Source organism: Convolutriloba macropyga, chromosome 5 (assembly GCF_964194025.1).
Source record: "Convolutriloba macropyga chromosome 5, txConMacr16.3, whole genome shotgun sequence".
Lineage (NCBI taxonomy): Eukaryota > Metazoa > Xenacoelomorpha > Acoela > Convolutidae > Convolutriloba > Convolutriloba macropyga.
The window spans coordinates 65,563,969-65,586,519 of record NC_134472.1 but is presented as its reverse complement, the minus strand read 5'-3'; the positions used below and the strand labels follow the sequence as shown (position 1 = coordinate 65,586,519).

Genomic DNA, 22,551 nt, shown 5'->3' with positions numbered 1-22,551 from the left:
CGCCAATCACCCTCATTCCAATATTGGTACCCCGCTCACTGGAAGACCTCAGGTTCTGTCCTTTGACAAGTTGATTGGGAAAGTGTTCAATAAGAACTTGATTGCCTCAGTAACGAGCAAAGAAGCAGTGCTCAAAGAAGCCAGGGACTGCATTATTCGGTCCAATGAAGACAAGCTCAAACAATTAAATCCATACCTGCACAGCTGTTGTCGGGATCTACACATCAGTGGTGGCTCTGTATGTATGGACCAGAAGGTGGACATCCCGAACGCTTTGAAAGCCGCGTTTGTAGAAGACCTGCATGCTAGTCGCCACGGAAGCTGGGGAATGGTAAGTATGGCTCAACACTGTTGGTGACCATGCTTGAACAGGGATCTACTGGTTGGCGCAATAGAGTGCAAACCTTGCACCGCAATTGGTAAAAAACTAAAATCCATCATTCCCGCAAAGCAATATCAAGCACATAAACTATGTATATTCCCGAACCAAGATGACAGATTTTGCAGGCTCTATTAATAAAGAAAAAGGTCATGGAATTTATATTTTAACATGTATTGATAGATTTTCTAAATATCCATCTGCTGAAATTTTTGATAACGCTAACGCTTCAAATGTAATTAAATTTTTAGATAATTGTATACAAAATCACGGAGTTCGTTTACAATTCGTATACAGTGAATTTGTATACAATTATCTAAAAATTTAATTACATTTGAAGCGTTAGCGTTATCAAAAATTTCAGCAGATGGATATTTAGAAAATCTATCAATACATGATAAAATATAAATTCCATGTCCACCTTCTGGTCCATTCCCCGTTCTTTAGGAATCGATCAAGCTCGTTGTCTTATAGGTAATCAAGTAAAAAAATTTTGCGCAAAGACTAACATAACTTTAGTTCCTGCTCCAGCAAATGATTACGGGGCTAACGGTTTAGTAGACCGATTAATTAGTGCCATTAAAGAACGTCTTGCTTGTATAAAAGAAGCAAATAAACAATTAAATTCGTTAATCTTTAAAGCAGTACTTAAAACAAACTTCTAACAACTGCTCTTATGCAAACATTAAATTACTAAGTGTTCGCCTTTCGAACCTCAATTTGGACGACGGGTTAACACTTCGCTTAGCAATATTAGTACAAAACCTGATTATTCTGATTTAAATTATGAAAAATCTAAATCTTTCCTTAGACGAAGAAACTGTAACACCAAATGAAGTGTTACCGGAGGACCATTGGGGCAACTACCGCAGCGATGAAGAAAATGAGAGAAACATGTGCAAGGCACCTCAAGAAGCTCTCTCACGCGAAGAAATTGATGATGATGATGAATTCCGTTTTCTTCGCTGAATTCCGTTTTCGAATTCCGTTTTCGACGAAAATACATCCCGCTTAAAGAACCAGCAATTCAACTGAACATCGCCCAAAAACGCCCATAAAACAAGCGCTCCAAGAAGAACCTTGATGTTTTATACGAGGTACTGAATCCTCTCTTGTTGGTTCAGAAAACGGCTCAACACACATCTTTGATTTGCGAACCGGGCAAATAAGATGTTACCGTTTGCAATAGAGATGTTGCAAAATTTGGTACGAGAGACGAGCGCAAAATGAGGCTCTCAAAATATATCAAAAAAAGGTGATCAACCACTATAGAAAAACTAACAGAAGCTAAAATCCTTAGCCACACGAAGGGGATAACTAGAATCCAGAAGGGTGATCGTAAACTGAAACGCAGAAAGAGGGACACAGCGAGTGGAATATTGTCAAATTGTTCCCATATTGCTCTCGCAATGCGAGTAAGGATTCCAAAACTGCCATCAAATTTCGCGCCGCCAGAGACTACTACACAAACAACCTCAACTTCTTTACGGCAAATCCCAGCTCCACAAAGCTCAGAAATATTAATTGCACCACCATCAACAAGCCAAACCGCCGAATTTGAACTAATGCTACCCTCTACTTCTGCACCTATGGAGCCCTTACTGCAAGTATTACCACCATCGTCAAAAAGTGCACGGAAAAGCACAAATTTTTTTGGATTTGAAAACGATGACTCACTTGGGGAGTCAACAAACTCCTGCACGCCGAACCTGGCATAGCCCTGCAGATGACGTCGGGCTATAAAAATGAATCCGTACAACCCCCTTCAGTTGTACAGACCATAGCAAATACAGCAGCCCAAGCGGAACCTATCTACAATCCTTATCCATCGCCAATCGTAGGAGAAGTTTCACCCACTGATCCTCGTATTCAAACTGCAGATCAGAGCCCTACTGATGGTCTAGTTATTGGCGAGGAAGATATGTAATTTAAAGCTCGAAATTCTTGAAACTGGATATATTATCAATTATGACTAGCTATGATAACTGGTAAACATATTGTTGATAATTATTTAACCGTTGAGTAAGTAATAATATATCACCAATATTGTTATTAAAATTTTCAATGTATGCAATTTTAATTCTGTTAGAAGGGAAGAAATGTTGTACATAGTCTTCTTTCTGGTGCAGTAAAATTCCTATACGATGTGCTTATTTACTGATTGTTCTAAATTCTGGGAGCATGTGATAAAAGTCAAGTTAAGTTCATAGTTTACCCTATACTATTTCATGTGTTAGTCTTTTATATTGTGCAGTAAAATTCCTATACGATGTGCTTATTTAATGATTGTTCTAAATTCTGGGGGCATGTGATAAAAGTCAAGTTAAGTTCATAGTTTACCCTATACTATTTCATGTGTTAGTCTGTTACCCTAATTCCCGCATCGAGAAATTATTGTTCATACCTGTTGTGACTTCTGCGAGCCCAGATTGTAACTAGTTTCACTCTTTTCGTTTTGCATCTCGCGATTAGTTGCTCAATTTAATTTATTTCTTGATAAGCGCATTCACTTATCTAGTAAGACAGACAATTGAAAGATAGGCGATTCGCTAAGCGCCTTCAGAGATAAAATTGTGTTAAGTGCAATCGCTGCACAAGATAACTTAACCGGAAATCTAACAGTGATTTGGATCGCGAATCAAGTTCACAATTTTGTTTGTGCACATTATCAGACATTCTTCAGCAGTTTTTAGGAAATTAGGTGACATTTCGTAAAGAGACTTTGCACCGATTTGAATTTATTGATTTCTCTCCCGATTCTCTTCTCAGATAAAATTTTATCATCTATGCAAATTTAATTTTTTGGAAGTTTTTGGTACTTATATATTCGATTCTTCCCAAAATAAAACGGAAACCAAATGACTATTGAAAGTTTCACTAATGTTCTGAAGTCCATTGACTTGTTTGCCATTTTACATCATTTTGATGGTAATGAGCTTTCCTTTGAGATACTTCTAAGTACTTTTTAACATATTTTGAATTACAGCTTTGTAATACCGCAATAAAATTCTGTCTATCTATCTCAAGAGTTGATCTATTATAACACTAATTTGAGATGCATTTCTTGTGAATGGATTGAGAGGACATACAAATAGGCAATGTTATGTAAAGTTGACAGGAAAATTGTTCCTTGAACTTATTCCATTTAGCATTTTTTTAAACTGAAGCCATAATAGTCCCTAATTAAAAATTCAGTCTAACCCAATGTTACTCAGGTTGCTTTTGTTCACGAATATTTTATTCCCCCTTTTCAAAATTTGATGTATGAAACCTTTGCCATTTTTGCACAAGCTTGCTAAAGTTGTTGCTAGGCCGAACCTTCTTTCAAAGGTGAATCGGATATGTTGATATGATGTGAACTGGGGCAACATTCTGTGTCACGCGCAGAACCTTGCGAGCCTTTTTTTCAATTTTGTGGTTGAAAAGATTGGCGGGCATTTTAATTTCCCTATTTCATCAGAGAATGAAACTGATAAGGTATGACAAGTTCTAAACCGTAACAACTTCAGGCTGTACTGATTCCTGAAAAAAATAGATTGAACAAGTTCTAATTTAATTGGAACGTAAATGAGAAAGATATGTACAAAAATATTGGAACTATATTTGATAGATATCAAAGTGCTATCATCAATATTTAAATGTAACAAAAAGGCCACGTAACAATCATATGTTTTAGTGTCAGGAAAGAATTTTGATAGAAAGGCAAGAAAATATTTAGACAAGAAATTTATGGTCAACATAATTAATCACAAGTCAAAATTTAAACGGTCATGATAAAAATCAATAGTCTGAATGTTAAGTTTTGTAATTTTTTTAGAAGACTAGTGATTAATTTAATGTTTCAAAGATTGGAAGAGCACTTTAGACTTGAGCAAGAAATAGAAGGCACGTAAATGATTTATTAATCTAAATGACTTGAGTTTTAATTATGAGTTTTTGAAAAATTAATAAGTTTGAACAAGGTCATAGAAATAATGAATATAACATGTACATATTATTCTGTGCTTGTTTCGCTTGCTGTGCTTTCTTTCGGCTTGTGTACACCTCTGGCAACGTGTGCTGCGAAATCATACTTGGAAGTAGCCAGAAAATCACAGTAGTTGCACTGGAGGGGGTTGGACTTTGTGTGGATGCCCATGTGGATAGTGAACATAACTTCGTCTGTAAATATTATGTGGCAAGTTTCGCATGTGTAAGTATTAGCCCGGCACGTTTCGCACTGGACTGGTAAACTGGATGTGTTGGTTGCAGCGTTTGGAGATTGGCATGTTGAGGAATCCTTTTCTGGCGATGATTCCGGCTCCAGTTTAAGACTGGACGGTGATGAAGCTGGAACATTCGTAGCTGAAGTTTTAGGTGTTAGAACTTGTTTTTGAGCCAGAAATTCCTTTTGGGCCAGCAAAGCAGCCGGGCTATTGAACGGGGTCAAACCAGGTGATTGCTGCGATGGATTGCCGGGAAGTGAAGCTGCCCATTGTGCTAATAGCGGGTTTTGCGAATTAGATGCAGCTGCAACTTGCTGGCTATATTGCTTCCATAAATTGTGCTGTTGTTGTTGACGATCTTGCTGGGCTTTCATTGCGTTCATATATATCTGGTAGGCTTGTGCTTGTTGTGCCACAGCCAGGGATGCCTGGTTCTGACCAAGGCCAAATTTGTTGAGGAAGTTAGAGCCGTTGGCTCCGAATGCTGCTGCAATGTAGTTAGCAGCTGTGATGTTGGTTGGAGTGGCTGGCTGTTGCATTTGACTAGTTGGGATTGAATGTGCGGTTTGGGTTTTAAGTGCTTGTTGCAGAAGTTGTTCTTGTCTTTCGATCAATGATGCTGGACTTCGACTGGCCAATGGTTCCTGAAACAAACCAACAGACTGCTTTAATCCATACTTTTAGATAGTGATTCGGGAACTGGCAATACATTAAATACTCATTATGATTGTATTTCTTGATAAGATGCAACACTAGCCATTATAATCTATATATACCTTTTCCAATAACAGTCCAAGTAATATGAATTTTTTTAAGGAATTAACTTTCGGAATTTTCTCAACTTCCATTCAACAATTGATACCAGCTTTACAGATTGCGAAATATGACAAAACATACGCCCAAATTAAGTTAGAAAATCGTGGATAGCATCCTCACCAATTTAGCAGCTGGAATTTTGTGTTTGAGCGTCAAGTCCTCAGCCTGTTGGCTTTTGGTAAGATTGAGGGTATTATTGGCGTTGGCTGTTGTCATTGAGTCATCTGAGGTGAGAATGTCGTCCTGGTCTTTCTTGCAGAAGTTCATGGGCTGTTGAAGATCCAACGGCGAACACTCTTGCGAGGAAGCATTTAGAGATTGAAGGAGAGCCGAGTTCGCTAGAAACACAAACAATAAATTCAGATTGATTATTCATTTTTTCCCAAAACTAATGACATTCTGTGTTAAGCTATGAATTTGATCACATCAGCCTCTAAAGTTCAATACAACCACGTTTTTCTTTAAAAATTAAAATATTGACAAATTGGATTGTTCCATCATAGCCCTAGTGGGTCTAATGAGGGGTTATAAAAGGGGTTGCTGAGTGAGGATAATATTCCTAGAATATCCCTAGTAACTTACATTCCATGCACTTTTTGATGATTTGAGACCTCTCATCTTCGGGACTTAGTCGTCCACTGCTGTTCTGGGGCGAGGGAGTCCTGTTCCCCTCGCTGGAAGTCTCGTAAATTTCCGATTCCCCAAACGAGGCATCCACCATAGAGTTGTTCATCATTGGCGAGGCACTTTTCTTCCTTTTCTGGGGCGGAGGCGGAATGGCCGAGGGTTCAAACCCAATCGGAAGTGGAAAATCTGGTGGAATTATGTCTCGAATTTCCTCCGCGCTCAAATGATGTGTTGATTTGAGATGATCGCGCAACGATGACTTCTGCTTGTAAGCTTGGTTGCATTTTGTGCATTTGAATGGCTTTTCGAAGCAATGCGTCGAGCGATGGTTGATCAAAGCGTCCTTTCTCCTCGAAGCGTAGGGGCACAGATCGCATTTGAATGGTTTGTTGGGGGTGTGAATTTGTTTGTGGCGCGACAAATTTCCTTTTTGGGTGAAAGCCAGACCACAAATGTCGCATTTAAACGGTCGGTTAGCTAAAAGAGAACAAAACATGATAAATTTTGAAAATTGAAAACCTTTTGGAACAAGGTAAATCAAGTGAATTTAAACGACTAATGACCTATCGTCGCTCTGATAAAAAAAAACATTAAGGTCAAAATCTTTCCAAAATCGCGCAAGTTCACCGCCCAGGCTATGTGTTAAAAAAACAGGGCAATTAAGTGGCAGTTACATTTTTGACGGTACTTTCTCAGTTTAAAGTATACTCTTAGTTTTGTAAAAGTACTCCATATCAAACATCGACCCAGTTAAACTTTCCCAGTTTTTGAGGTCAGACTTCCTTGAAATTGATCACGCTTGTTTAATTGCACTCTCGATTTTAATCTATCACACGTCTCACAAGCACAAAAATTCCGACTAATTTCCAGGGTATAGCAATCATTTTTTTAAACTAAAGCCGTCTTTCAAAGCCTTGATTTATAATTTGCTAACTTAAAATTCTGAAGTTCCTTGCTTTGAATTTTTCAATATTTTTGCTGCCTCACAAACTAATCGGCTTAAAAAATTGGATCTATTCATAACTTAGAAGTACAAAACCATATCTTAAACATTTTCAATTTGGAGGGAGGGTTAAAATGGGTTTAGGGATTGGGAATCCGAGATCAATTCTTTTCACGAGATAGAAACCACCCATGTCAACATCTCAAGTATATCTAAGCAGAGAGGATAATCCGGACTGTGTTCATATTTAAGATTGGCTCAAGAGTAAACAAACAATTTCGCCACTTATGTCAACAATCTATCCGTTCTTCTTCTTATATGTAATCTTTGATCTAGGACCCTGAAATGTCTTACATCATGCGGGGGGGGGGGGGGGGGGGTAGTAGGCATCCAAACCTATCTTGCCCGACATCGCATTCTTAGCTTTGATAGTTTCGATTGCTCAGGTATTAGTTTATTTGGAAAGTGAGTCACAATAACAAACGCATACACAAACTGACATCCCAACCTCTGTACAACCCAACCCAACCCCCCCCCCCCCCCTCATTTCTGTAAAATTCAGGAAAATAATATAGCACTACAACACTGTGTCCACATATTTATAATCACAAGAACAATTAACCTCAAAATGTTTATGAACAAATATTTGTTCTCACGGTACACCTAAGTTTCCCAAACTCGGAAAGGAAACCTTTTTGTCATCTTCTAGGTGAGCAAGCAAGATAGAAAGAGCGGCAAGCTAGAAAAGTTTATTTGTTTTCCTTTTAACAAACAGGACGTCAGATTGGCTGAGTCCAAAAATGGGAAGCGATCTGTCCCGATATCTGATTGGTTAAAAGAAGTGAAGTGACTTTAACTTTGTTTGTTGACAACAGATTACACTATTGCGCAGGATAGCAAATACCCCCGGGGGGTCTTATGTAGCCTGATCAGAATATTTCAAGGGTCGCGGAGATATTTGACTTTGTTTGTTCACGCGCACATGGTGCAATATATGAAGATATCCCATTATGATCAAAGGAAATATCCTTTCCATTAGTTGACCGGGAAAATTTTAATTTGCTTGATTATTTAAATCAAAGCGGGGTAACGTTTCAAGTTGTCCTAAACAGATTAAAAATATCTTGAAAGGTCAAACATTTAACAGTTGATGCCAAAATGAGGTACTCTAAAAAACGGATTTCAACACAGTTTGATATTTTATTTTTCAAAATAACTAAAAAAAAAGAAATCAAAATCGATAGTAACAAGAATTTAACATAACAAAGTGATTGATTTTGCAATTCCCTTCCATTTGCTGACAAAAAAAAATTTGATGTTTGACATCATAGTGGCGTAACTTTTTGCTTTAAACCCACTAACCGAAGCGTTCGTTCGATTTTCTTGGATTAAAAAGAGGAATCCTGGATCATTTATTGTTCAACTACATTGGTACATTTGGCTGCTCGGTGAATGATCGAGAAAATTAAAAAATTGATAGAAAAATTCTTAAAACCATAGACAGAGCAAAAAGAATCCATTGGGAAAAAATTTTTCATTTTCTGTTCTGTTAACCAATTGTAACAACCCCCCCCCCCCCCCGCCGGCCATATTTTGGTGTCATTCAATTTACAGGCGCTATTTCAATTTAAAAAAAGCCTACTTAGTTGGGGACGTTATAAGCTGTCACAAGCAAAAAAAATGTCATAATTTAAAATACGTACGATTGCCTCTGGTCCTGGGCTGTTTCTTTCCACCCTCTTCAGTTGAATTCGTCCTTTTGACCTCTCCGATCTGAGCAGCATCCACACTATTCTGGCTGAATACACTCAGATCAGCCGGGAAACTGGGAATCTCAAGGTCGCCATTTCCACCACTACTCATGTCGGTCGGAAATCCACCGGAGATATCAATGTCATCACACTTGGATTCGTCAATTTGCATCAAACCCCCCTCGTTTCTTTCATCGTCGTCTTCGTTTGAAGTCGCAGTGGGCGCACATGCCAAACTTTGAGCAATTTGGTCAATTTTGAACTTTTTGCTTCCGCTTGAGCTCTTTGATGACGTCATAGATGTTGTGGAACCCAAAACATTTGCAGTTCCGAGAGACGAAAAAGTAGAGATTCCATGATTGCTGCCAATTGACGAGTTTGGACTGGCAGATCCCTCGCTAACTCCCGAATCTTTCCCGACCGAAGGTGGGGTGTGTTGAGGGACTGACGTAGGTGTGCTAACCGCGCAACTGGAATTGGGCGATATTTGTTCAGCCGTCGGGTTTTCCTCGTTCGCGTCAACTTTCAATTCGGTCGTCAAACTGTCCAGCAATCGACCCATGTCCTCAGAGATGGATCTGTATACAAGATCCATAGTTATTAGTTATAACTTATAGATATAACCAGAAAACTAGTTGATGATTTGGGCTTTATCTTGCTAAGGAGTTGTGAGCGTGTGTTAAGTGTGATAAGATTAATTGAAACTGTTTGTTCGTTTGTCTGAGTTAAGCTGGCAAAGTTATGGCAAAATAAGAGGGAGAGAGAGCGAGAGAGAGAACAGCAGCACCGTTTCGTTGTTTTGTGATATAAGGCAGCACCTCACTTATAAGCTAGAGTCAAGTTTATTTAAGGCAAGAAAGCAAACGATTAAGTGAAACTAGAGCAAGAACAGGCCAACGGGGATAACCACAGCCTGCGTCAAGTCAACTAAGTGAGTTGATGTGGAATTAATAATAAGGCAACTAGGGTACAAAATCGCTCACGATTTATTATAACTAGCAGATATAACTCGTGTTGTTGTTATTATTATAATAACCTAACAAGATGATGGGCAACAAACGTGAAATGATTGCGGATATTTCTATCTAGTGAATGTTTAGCAAAAGCTATCTGACAAGACTTTTGATGACTATAAAAGCAAAATTTTGATAAATAACGGCGACTGTAATCAATTACTATGGCAAAATTTAGAAAATTTGGGACACAAAATTTCTCTTTCGGAATTTCTCAATAAGAATGGAATATTTGAACAAGACGCTAAGGTGATGATGATAATGAATGACTATACGAAATATAGAGTGAAAAAGGAACGATGCTGAATAATGGCGAAACGTACGACGTGCAAGTTACGAATCCTTTAGAAGGTTACAAAATAAAGTAATAAGTTAGTCAAGTTAGCTAACCAAGTAGAGATAACGAAATAGTTAGCGTGAATGTTTCTATCACTCGCTTATCCGCCGTTTCTCCCAGCAATGTTTTAATGACTTTTAAGGAGCCGACCGGTATTTGTTGGGCTACTTTTGGATGTTTAAGTTGTGACCAAGTGAGAGAGTTTGGGCAAACAGGAGGAATAAGGAAATGGCTTTACTTGACTAACAGCCGCGACTACAATTCTGAGCAAAGTAAATTTCGGCAAATACTGGATTATTTGCTCTACCAAATAATTGGCACTTTTATCAATATTAACATTAGGGATTTAACGATCGATGCTGCAATATATATGCCTCCTCAACTTCGATTCGTAGCAAATGAAGGTTCGGTGTTGAGTAAGTAAGAAATCTTACTTGGGAAATACGCGTGTTATGATTAATCACAAACTACTGCCGACCGGGCCAAAGTTATAACTAACTTTAAGTTGTAATAACTATTGTGCAAGTGATAAATGGCGAAGTGGGTTATGATAACAACTTTCAACCAGTTGTGTTTGGAATCAAATCCTGTGGATGTGCTGAGGTTAAACAAGCACCTTTCTTTATAAACTGGGATAATTTCCTCTAACAGTTCTGGGAGAATTAGCAAAATTTAACAAACGCGGGATGTGTATGGCGTGTGTTTGTAAGAGGCAAAAGCGCTTAGAGATTTAGTGGGCTCCGAAATTACAGTGGGGATGTTTTCAAACTGTGAGAACTTTGCTAAATTCACCTCTTGTTAACTCAGTGGTAGGAAAAGTTTCTAATAAAACGAGTGTGGGAATAAATAGCAGTAAATTCTCTTTCTAATCGCAATTGCTGATAATTAATTACGCAATAAGGTTCGATCTATGCACATATTTTATCCTTTAATTTGTTTGATGTTGGCAAACTAAGGTAATTTCTCTTGTGTAATCCACGAAAAGATCTTTCGTAAACAAATTGCCTAAAATGGAAACGTTTTGAACTCAATTTTGACCGGAAGTGAGCGACTTTTCCTAACTCGAAGTATGAACAAAATGGAAAATTTTAAACTTAGTGAACAAATTTGAAGGATTAATGACGGAATAATTCACACGCAATTAGGAAACGCGTTCAATCAGGCAGGTACTTAATTAAATCAGCCCAAATTTGGAATGCGTGAATTAAGACGCAAGTTTCAGCGTGTGAACAGATTAAGAAGTCTTTAATTGACCACTGGTGGCTGGGGAATGAACAATTGAGTATCTATGGCAGGCAGACAAAAAGACATTAAAAGAAGTTAACTTTGGACCAGTTTAAACACGTGCACAAGTTTCAAGCCAAACGTGAAACAATTATGATAACCAAAGGATGAAAAGAAATGAAAACTTGATATAACAACGCAGGCTTAAATTTTCAATATCATACAAAAGTTGAGGCGACTGACAGTTAATGCAAGACTTTTCACCAAATTTATAATAAGTTTTAACTGTACCAGTTTCTAACGAAACTATTATTTATAATAATCAGCTCCACTAGTTAAAAGGTGAAGGAATTTATTTCTTGGCTCTAGTTATAATTTTCAGTTTCCCGCGGTGGAGCACAGCGTGAGAAGAATTCAAGATTCTAATACTTAGTAAGAAAAACTTTTATAATGAATCACCCAAACTGTCCAGGAATTTAGTTTTGGATAATGAAGTTTTAGCACCTTGAAATAAGAGCAAACAGAAATTTCTCAATTATGTATAAAACCTGCTCTTGAGAAAGTAGAGGAATAGTAAGTCATCAAGTTATTACAATCTTAGATAATTACTAAGTAAGTGTTTTTACTAAAGGTACTGTTTATTAGTCAGGACTAGCAACATAGCAAAAGATAATTGGCTAAGTGTGCAAACATCAGACCAGAATGCCTCCCCAACTACAGAAAAGATAACCAGTTTTGTAGTTTTTTCGTATTAATTCTTCAAATATTTCACACGGGATGCTTTCAGGAATTATTGAGCAAAGTAAATATTCTCGAATTAACAAACCAAAAGTAATTATGTTTGATTAATCACAAGTTATAAAACTTGTTCTAGTTTTACTATGGACCAAAATACCTTTGGCAAGGAGAATGAACAAAGTAAGCATTCGAGCTATGAAGAGAAAATGGCTGAAGAGAGAAAAACAAGAAGTAACGCGCAGATATAGATTTTGCGGCGGTGATTGATCCAGCTTTGTTGAACAGTTTTTCATTATGGCTCTGGCAAAGTAATGGACTGCGAGTACTTTACGGCCAGAGAAAATCATGGTATTAAGCATAGACCATAACTATTCTTAATGCAACCATAATTAACCAAGTGCTTTTTCTCCGCTTGTTAGCTGGCTTGAGTAGATAATTTTTTGGATAGCTCAAACGAAACACAGCCATGTTTCATCAATTACCAAAGAAATGACTAAACTATCAGAGAGAGAAAGAAAAACTTTTACAACACACGACGGCAAGCGTGAAAAGTTGTCCAGTTTATACGCAATCCGCGCTTACTTGCGCCAGCTAAAACTTAACTTTTCTTTTCTTAAACAGTAATGCAAAATACAGGTAATAGTTATGCTGGTACAAAATTAAATTTGTTCGCTGTTTCTTGAAAAAAAAACCAGAGAGAGAAAGTTAGATAGAAAAAGTGGTGGATAAAAACGTGGTTTAACTGTACTTTTGCCGCAGTGCTTTGGCTAAATTGTCTTCATTATAATTACAAAATGCCATTGCACTTAAGTATACGGTCTGAATAAAGTAATTATCAAACAAGTCTCCGAAAAATTCAGGAACATCAAAACATGCAACTATAAAATGACTCATATCAAATAACTCAAAACTTTTCCTCATATTTTTGGAACACTGAAAAGTGATCCCAATGAAGCAGTTCAGTATATCGGTCGCCTAGAACTTTCCCTCACTTCGAATATTAATGAATTTTGCCAAAAAATGTATAAAACACATTTTTTAAATACAAAAAATATTATTGAAAACATAGAAATTCAAGTTTTACATAATCTTACAAAAACATGGTCTGCTCCCAAAACATTTTTTTCTGTGGCGAATTATTGAAAGTTTTTCATTAACGAAGATTTTTTAATTTTAAGAAAAATTGACAAAAAAAGGGATCAGATAGATCAACTCTGTAACTTTTAAAAAATGAAAAATTTTTGACTATAATGGCAAAGAGAAATTGATCAACAATTATTTGGAATAAAAATGAAAGCGTTTTTAAATACCTTACCTTTGTCATTTTTCGATCAAAAAATTATTTTTGCATTTCGTTTTTACATTTTAACTATATGGAAAAGATCTACATTTCGTCTAGGAACAGTCTGGTGCTCATTTACTTTTGACAATAAGTAGTATTGGTAGTAAAAGACTTCAGTTACTTTTGACGGGATATTACAGCATTATAACATTAAACAAATATTGCCTTCATGTCACAAAAATTTCAGGTTTACGAAAAAGTTTGAAAACAGTTTTTAAAAAAGATAAAATATTGCCTTCTCTGCGCAAATACCAAAATCAACATTTCAAAGCCCAAAAATATGTGTTATTATTGCCAAATTTCGTTTTTGTTGAATTCAAAAAACACCTATGCATACCAATTTTACATGAAGTTTGCGAGGTGAATTAGCTTACACCGACATTCAGGAGATCAGCTGCATCTTTGACCAATCTTTGAATTTTGAAGAAGAAAGATTTTTCGGTAGTAACTTTTCTTGCCCGCAAAACAACTAGACGTTCCCCTTCCATAACACGCGTATCTACACTACTGTTCTTAATTTCGAAGAACTGTTTTAGAGATCGAGAATTCTTTCTGTCCATAATAGCAGAGAAGAAGCGTATATAAGTCTCAATTAGCTTATATGTAACAGGCAAGATTTTAAAAACATAGGCTAGGAAATCAAAACAACTGAGAAGAATTTAAAATAGCAAGAGGAATGAAAAAACAAGCCAGATTTGTCACCAGATCCATAACATCATCTAAGACCTTGTAATTTTAAGAGTACTCACTTGCTCAAATCTAAAAGTATTACAATCTACAAATCTACAAGTAATCTACAAAAAGCAACACCGATATAACGCAAGAGGTGTAAAATTTTCACTTTACACAGAGGAAACACTGCATGCAGCAATATGTTTTAAATTGCTTAGTGCTCGCCCAGCGTTCATAACTTGAATTTCGACTTGATGGCTCAATTTTACTTTACTGGAAACTTCAAAAACCCAAATCAGTGATTTGAAAAGCTTGAGACAAATTGGGGTGTACGCGTACGGCTGAATATTTGCCGCCCACTAATTGTGTGTTATCAGCAAGGCAATATACATTAAATTGTTCTTGAAATAATTTCGAAGATCAAGGAAATCCGTGGAAGTAAAGACATTGGTCGATGTTTTTTGAATTCTACACTAGGCGCCATCAATTAAACAAGGTTGACAAAGGCTCACATGCAATTGTCAAACCATTTCAAGCTTTCCAAAACGTAAAAAAATAAAGTACAATATGGTTCGCGTTGACAGTGTATCACTTGTTTCAATCAATATAGCTGGTGACACCCCATCAAATGGGGCTATGGAACTATCGCCGTCTTTGAAAATATCTGAATATCATTTTTGATAAACATAAATTTGGAGAATTTGAACAAATTTTTGAAAGTAGCTTGTGAGTAGAGTGAGAAGCTAGCTTTTGAGAAGTCTAAACGAAAGCAAAAGATGGATGGCAAATGAAATTGTCATTACCAAGATCATTTGAGACTGCTGATTAATTGCAAAACAATTTCAAGGCAAGCAGTTGTTACCATTCAGTCTGTTAATAAAGAAAAACCGTCATTTGTATAAAAACTTATCAGATTTGTAAAAACGCTCGCTTATAAGAAACCTATCACAACTGTTAGTTCACTTTAAAGGCTTAGAAAAAATTTCTTATCTCATTTTCTCGCAGATTATAATTTGTTCAAACACTGCATCGCCGCCAAAGAATAGAAGAACAATTCATCATTTTTTCGCTTGGATTTCATATTTACACTTGGTTAAAGGGATTTTTCCAAGATCTTTTAACATCTAAAGATAACCCCGTTTGAATTATGGCCATCAAAATATAGCGGTATTGTGATTGGCAGATTTTGCCTGAAAAACTGAGCCTCGAATGCAGAGAGGGAAGAATCACTTGATGAGCAACGTTTTAATTGATTAGTTTCAATGTTGAGAATTATAGAGAAAAGATCAGAAAAACTAAACTCTTGGTAACAAAATCACAGTAATTTGAATTCAAGAAAAAAAACAGCGTCTGAAACGCTTCCACCTCTATATGTGGGTCGATCAGAATTGTGAATAGTAAGCTACTGTGCAGCTAAAAACCCCAAGAATGTTTGATCATCCAAGTGTCAAAGAGATCAAGTCCCAATAAAATTTCGTCTAACTCAAACTTCCAAAAAAATTCATTTCACGAGTATGTCCTTTTAATAGTGATTTAATTTGCACTTCACTAATGATAGCAAGAATTCTGAGTTCTGCAACTATTGGTTTGACCTAAAACTGCTAACCTCATGGCAGAAGGTAGGAAAGATCAGAACAAATTGATGTTTTTCGTATATAAACAAGACGACACATTGTTTTATACATTGAGAAATGTTTGATTGCGACAGTATTTAAAAAACTACTGTGACACGCAATGCAAGTTTCTCTATGAAGATGGTTGGTTCAATTTGATCGCACAGTAACAAAGCGTCGATTACCAAAAAAGACACTGTCGTGATTCTATTTATCGAGCCAAGTTTCAAAACGAAAATCATTTGCAAGGGATATTAAAGGTATACTGTGACAAGAAAAAAGCCGTTCTCAACTAATTGAACAATCTGCACATATATCAAAATTACAGAGAACCAGCATCGAACTTGTAATAATTTCTCCTCAAAAACTCGACCCCTTCTTACTCTGTACGTTTTTCCACAATCTTGACTCTCCAATTGTTGTTTTTGAAATTGGATGTAATTTTGTTTAACGTGTTCTGCTCGGGTTAAATCGAGAGACAGATAGAGATCCATTAAAATGTAACAGTTATGTATATGACAAGATTTCAATTGATACTCTTTCTTTTTTTCTGCCGCTAAACTCGATCAACAACAACTGATGCCCGGAAGATTCCCGCGGTTTTCTGTTTTTTTCAGTTACAAATTTTCTGCAATAGTTACATCCAGCAATTCATCTATCTCACGGACAAGAGTTGTATTTGCTTTGAAAATGACCGTTTGGTTCATGCTACTATCTGCGCCAGATCTTGCTGAAACTCGGCAATAAAGGTAGCTTGAATTTGCTGTGCTTTTCTAACTGAGGAGCATGGTATTTGATTGCCATTTACACAACTAGATACAAAAACCGGAGGAAAACGTTTAGGAGCAATGGAAGCTCCAGGAAACGTACATTTTGATCTAATCCGGCAGTTTTTGGTTTCACAGGGCATCAATTTTTTCCTCAATTGAATATCAAGCATTTTACTTTGTTCTGAGTTTTCGTATGCTGTTTATCGAAGCTCTTTAAAAGGAAGAAAAGAGCAAATTAGCTAAACGAGTTGTCGAGGTGCCCAAGAGGATTTTAGATTTGCGCATACTTAAATGGCAATTTGTTGAACTTATTATCGGCCGCAAACGCAATGAGCTGTTCTACATGAAGTCAAAATAGATCAAGATCCTACAGTATTCTTTAAGTCATGATATTGAGCAAAAGTTGAAGGATGTCTAATCGAAAACTTTTTGCTCAGCACTGAATTTCGCATTTGTGTTTTCATTTGAAGTTGAAGGAAAAGAAAATTAATTTTCAACTTCAGCTTTTGCTTAGTTGTAATAGAAAACTCATGTTCAACTTGAGTCACTTTTTTGTCACCATCTTTGTCAATTTAATTTTTTATATGAAACAAGAATTTACGCATTTCTATAAAAATCTAAAATTAAAACCTTCCCACAAAGCATATAAAGAGGCATGATTTACCTTGAAGAAAAAATTTTTATTATTCTAAAATCAATTGGTCGTACGAATTTGCGCTAAAAAGTAAAAAAAAAGATGTACGTTTTGATTCTGCAATCAAACAAAATGGACCCCTGTGTCATAACAGTTACAGGTACGTTTGCATGTTTCCTTACGCAGCTTTCATACTTTTTATCATGAAAAACTACAATACGTTATTGAACTAAACGGTCCATTGAACAACAATTAAGAAATAATATAAATACAATTTAGCTAAATATTGCTAGGCAAACCCAAAAAAGATTTTAGGTTATTTTAGTAACGTTATTTTACAGATCACTGTATTTTTCGGTCCTTAAGTTTACCCTTATTTTATAAAACGGTAGTTTGTTTATGAAACAAATAAAAAAACAAAGATCAAAATAGCCAAAAAAATATTTTTGTTCAACCAGAGAGGGGTGGAAAAATCTCATGTAATAATTCATTATAATCGAAAAAAGAGACGACAAAAGAAAAATAACGATCTTTTAAAAAGCATGAAAGACTTCGAATATCTCGACATACAAACAAACGAAGTTAAAAAAAGCTCTGCAAGCACATCACATCGGGTTACGTACAGTATATGGGTTCCCAGAACTTGAGATCGGACGTTATCAACAAAGGTGCAATACAATCTCGATGTTTTTTTTTTTACAAAATACTACCAAAAATTGAAATACAAAATCTCCCTATAAAGTCAAAAAGAGTTTCGCAGCAAAAAAATTAAAAGCACTTGGGGAAAAAAACTGTCAGTGAGACCGTATAACTTAAAATAAGTCAACTAGAAACAAAGGGTAAGTTTTGACAGAAAAAAGAAGTTTTACATTTTTGAACTGGCTGATTTTGATGCACAAATATAGCCTACTCAAAAAATAAAAATTAAAAACAAAGGGTTGCGTCAACCTATCCCTGGCTGCACAACTGTATATGTAGAAATGCCACTCACTAACAAAATTCATTTTTTTGCTTTTTTAAAGAACTGTTTGCTTTTTTGTTAAAAACGAACTGGATAAATCGGTTGATTCGGCTGTGAGTTTGAATCAAAATTGGTTCTTTGTTTGAAAAAGTAGCGACAAAAAGCGAAACCTAAATGAATTGCTAAGATTTCTTTTGAAATTCTAAATGCCAAACTAAAAAAAATTAGAATTGAAAATATTTTAAAATCACAATTACAGAAAACTCCCAAAAAGAGCTCTTTTTGTATATAATTTTGCAGTTTGCCTTCACAGTTGAACACTAAAAGCTTGCAATTGATCTTTGATTAAAACACAAACAGAAACCGTCCACAATTGTAATAAAAAATTGCATCAATTTTCAGGTGCAATCAATTGACTTCCAGTTTTCCGATTATCAGTATGAAAATCTTCATAATTAACATTATGCAGAAGCAAAGCAAATATTGGCTTTATAGGGAAATGGTTAGATCGTGAACAATAGATTATGGATATTGAATAGGATCTGATAACTTATTTTCAGAGAATGAACCAGATATACTGTTTGAAAGTTACAAGAAAAAAATAAAAAACCTACTTAATCAGATTTTGCTGAAGTTCTAATCGTTTTTAAAACCACAATAGATAAATATTAGTGATTTTAGCGTCACTCCAGATGCCAATTTTCACCATTAAAACTTAGGAGGTTAGCAAACTAACACTGCATTGGAGTGTTTAGAAACAGCATTGGCGAAAGCATAAACTTTTGATCAATCAATTTTTGCTTTGATAGAACTCAAAATTTTGATAGAACTACAAAAGTTAATTTTTCATCGATGTTGATCTTCAGCCATCATTCCAAATTTTTAACAATTTCCTGGAACCCTCAAATTTTCACATATTTGAAGAAATTGCTAAAAATTTGCACTCTCTAAACCTCATATAAAAAACAAAAAAATAGCTACAAAAATGGAACAGTTTTTGTTAGAAAAAAGTTTCATTATCAATTTGAATTGTAGATGAAAATTTTTTTGAAGTGATCAGACGCAAAAAAGGTCTGGTGTGTTTTGAAAAAATTTGTACTCTATCTGATGAAAAAAATAAGGCGATTGAATTGTAGTTCTACCATGTTTAGTTGGGAATATCAGTTATATTTAACACCCTCATTAAACGCTGATTAACACTTGAAACTCTGGATGGCTGAAATGATTTCAATTGATTTTAAAAAAAAACAAGGCGGCTCGTTAAAGTGCGTTTGCAAATGATGTTCCGACCCGAGCTCATCTACATTTTTGACTTAATTGACAACCAAATGAAGAAATAACAAAAATAGATGTTTGAGTTTAAAACAATGGTTACAAAACCTATCTACTAATTGAAATATATATATATATATATATATATATATTCTGCCATGCCTTATTACAGCGCCAATGAGATCTGACCTTACAGAGACTACGAGACAAAAAACAACCAAAAAAATTAGCAAAAACAAAAAATTCACGGCAAAAACTGAATATCTAAATTTTAAAGCACATAGTAACAACGTCAAAATGCAGTCAGATAAAACCTTAACTACTCAAATTTATTTTCTCTTAACTATACAGCGGACGGAAAGTTTCCTTAATGAGACTATGTTATAAGTCAACAAAGAGAACGCTCAATGAGCCGAAATTCAAAAATTAATCAACATTTTTTAAACCAAGAAATTTCAAAAAACTTAAAATCATTAGCTTTTAACTAAATAATCCTTGATAAAATACTAATTACTAGAAAACCAAAAGGTCTTGTCATTAGGTAGTTTAAGCCTTAGAAACGAACTAAAGAAAAACCTAAAAAAATTAGAAACGATTTGCGAAAACACAAACTATTGCTACCATTAAAATCATTTGCTATTATCTGAATATTATGTATTTTTAAATCAATTCTTATTTCTACTAACTCAGCTGCAGGAATTATAATATGAGATTAAATAAATTTATTTGGGCCACATTTCTAAACCATTGGGATCTGTTACTACGCGATTGTTCTGAAAGAAGAGAAAAAGAATCGCAAAAATTGACAACTCAAAAAATCTTTATTAAAAAGCATATTGTCCAACAAACAAAGCTTCGTTGACAAATATTATCAGTAGATATATTTTTGTTTTGAATAGAAAAAATTGGATGTGACCTCTCATTGATGAAAATAAGTTACAATTTGACGAAAAGAACAATAAAAACTGAAAAGTTTGAAAAATGTTTGAAAATGTATATCAAAAACTTAAAAACTAACGGCTATAAACTGACTAACTGATTCGGGTAACATCATTCATTCAATTCTCAATTACAAGCCTAAGAGACTTGTCAGCAATTTACGGCTACCTAATGAACAATAACAGGCAAAAACAGCAATTTCAAGAAAAAAATTGAGCGAGAAAAGTATCGAAGGCATTAAAAAATGAACTTTTTACTAAAAACTTTTAAACGTTCACGGAATTTTTTAACAGAAATGGGATTCATCTTTTTATCAATATAGTTTCAAAAAATCAATTATGAACTAATACATTAGAACCACGAAATTTTTGAGAAACTCGTAGTTTCAAAGCGATTAATTTCATTCGCTTTCAACGGAATCCACTAAATACGCTAATTATACCACCATGAGACAAAAACTTTGTTGGCTATTCATATTTGGTCAATGGGACCTTACAGCAAGTTATTGAAGGTGAAAACAGCACTAAAGACAGGCAACAACCAAAAATTCAGTAGAAAAGTGCCAGAAGAAAGTTTCGAAGCAATTTAAATCATAAGTTCTTCTCTGAAAACTTTATGTATGATCCGTTGAACGTCATACCTAAACCAATGGAAACTATCAGTTTTAGGATAATGTGATAAAAATTCAAAAGGATCCAAAAAAAGAAAAAGTACACAAAAATTCAAAAAAAAAATGAAAACTAGTGGCATTGAAGTTTTAAAACTAATAGGTAGAAGTTAATACCTCTAATCAGATTTTTTTTAATGCATTAGAAATAAAAAAGATCCCGTAAGTACTAAGACTGACTAACAGTGCACGAAAAAAGTTTAGGAACGATTTATGTTCAAAAAAAAAATTGCGAAAAACTTTTTTTAAAGTCTTAACAGCCATTAAACTCAGAAGCTTTTAACGGAAGTCAAAAACTACGCCCAGAAATATCACGTTGTATACATGTTTGTCATGCATAAAAAATCAATAAGCAATCACAATAAGATTATGAAAACAACATCAAAAACATGCGAAATCCAAAATTCAGTAGAAAAGCGAGAGAAGAAAATTTCGGAGCCCTTTAAACCATTAGCTTTTCTCTGAAAACTTTATCTGTGATCCATTGATTGTTTTTCCAAGCCAATGGGATTAGAATAAAATTTGGATGTGTATAATATTTGGATATTGTGATAAGAGTTCAAAAGTAACCAATAAAACGAAAATTTCCAAAGTTTTTTTTTGAAATTTTGAATTCTTTTGTTATTGAAGTCATACAATCAATAATTACAAGATAAAACTGCTATTGCAACGTATTTTAGTTCCAGTAGAAAGCAAGGGGTTCTGTAAAAACTGAGACCGACTAACAGTTCACGAAAATGTTAAGATTGAATAATTTTCAAAAAAAAATTCGAAAAATTGTTTTTAAATTCTCAACAGCCATTTAATTCAACAAAATTTCAACGGAAGTCAATAAATACGCTCAAAAATGCTTCAATAAGAGTATGAAGATGTGTGTCACGCATAGGTGATCAATAAGACATCACAACAAGTCTTATGACTATGAAAACAACAACAAAATCAGGCAAAAATCAAAAATTAGGTAGTGAAGTGCGAGAAGAAAAGGTCGAAGCCATTTGAAACCATAAGTTTTTACTGAAAAATTTACCTGTGATCCACTGAAAGTCTTCTTGGAGCCGACAGGAGCTGTCAATTTTAGGATAATGTGATAAGATTTCAAAAGTAACCAATAATACGGAAATATCCAAAAAAAAAATTTAAAAGTTTTGAAATCTTGTGTCATTGAAGTCATACTCCTAAAAGTTAGAAGATAAATCCGCCTGCCAGATCAAACTTGGTTACAGTAGGACGAACGAGGGTGTTGTCATCACAGAGACTGACTTACAGTTCACGAAAATAAGTTTTTGATTGGTTAATATTCGAAAAAATTTTCGAAAAATTATTTTTAAAGTCTTAACAGCCATTAGCTGTCCACTCAAAGCACTAGATGTGCTCACTTAATCCTCATTACTGAAGATATTGCACCGTTAGTCAATGAGTCCATGCCAAAAGACTCCAAAAAATTAGTAAAATCTCAAATAGAAATTCAAAATTTCATTTAAAATTACGAAATATCAGAGTCGAATTTAAAAAAAACATGAGCAATTCCTTGAAAACGATTTTTTTGTTCATTGAGCTTCCTTTGACTGTAAAGAAGTTTTGTCATTAATGGAACCTTGATTTGAAAAGTGACTTGTCTCTAGCTGACTTGAAAAAGCAAAAAAAAGAA

At 35.0% G+C, this 22,551-nt stretch overlaps 1 protein-coding gene across 3 annotated transcripts in view; it reads right to left on the bottom strand.

Annotated features, from left to right (window-relative positions):
• Window positions 1-3,911: 3,911 nt before the first annotated feature.
• LOC142339553 (uncharacterized) overlaps window positions 3,912-22,551 on the bottom strand; it is a 26,646-nt gene continuing 8,006 nt past the window's right edge. For 2 of the 3 annotated variants that reach the window (XM_075389684.1, XM_075389685.1), the window contains exons 2-5: window positions 8,674-9,299; window positions 5,983-6,504; window positions 5,521-5,738; window positions 3,912-5,228 (exon numbers count right to left, since the gene is read on the bottom strand). In XM_075389684.1, coding sequence (XP_075245799.1) covers window positions 4,374-5,228; window positions 5,521-5,738; window positions 5,983-6,504; window positions 8,674-9,283 — 2,205 coding nt within the window. In that variant the 5' untranslated portion in view covers window positions 9,284-9,299 and the 3' untranslated portion in view covers window positions 3,912-4,373. Of the gene's footprint in view, window positions 5,229-5,520; window positions 5,739-5,982; window positions 6,505-8,673; window positions 12,185-22,551 lie in introns of those variants that run through there. The other variant, XM_075389683.1, reaches the window with a different exon arrangement.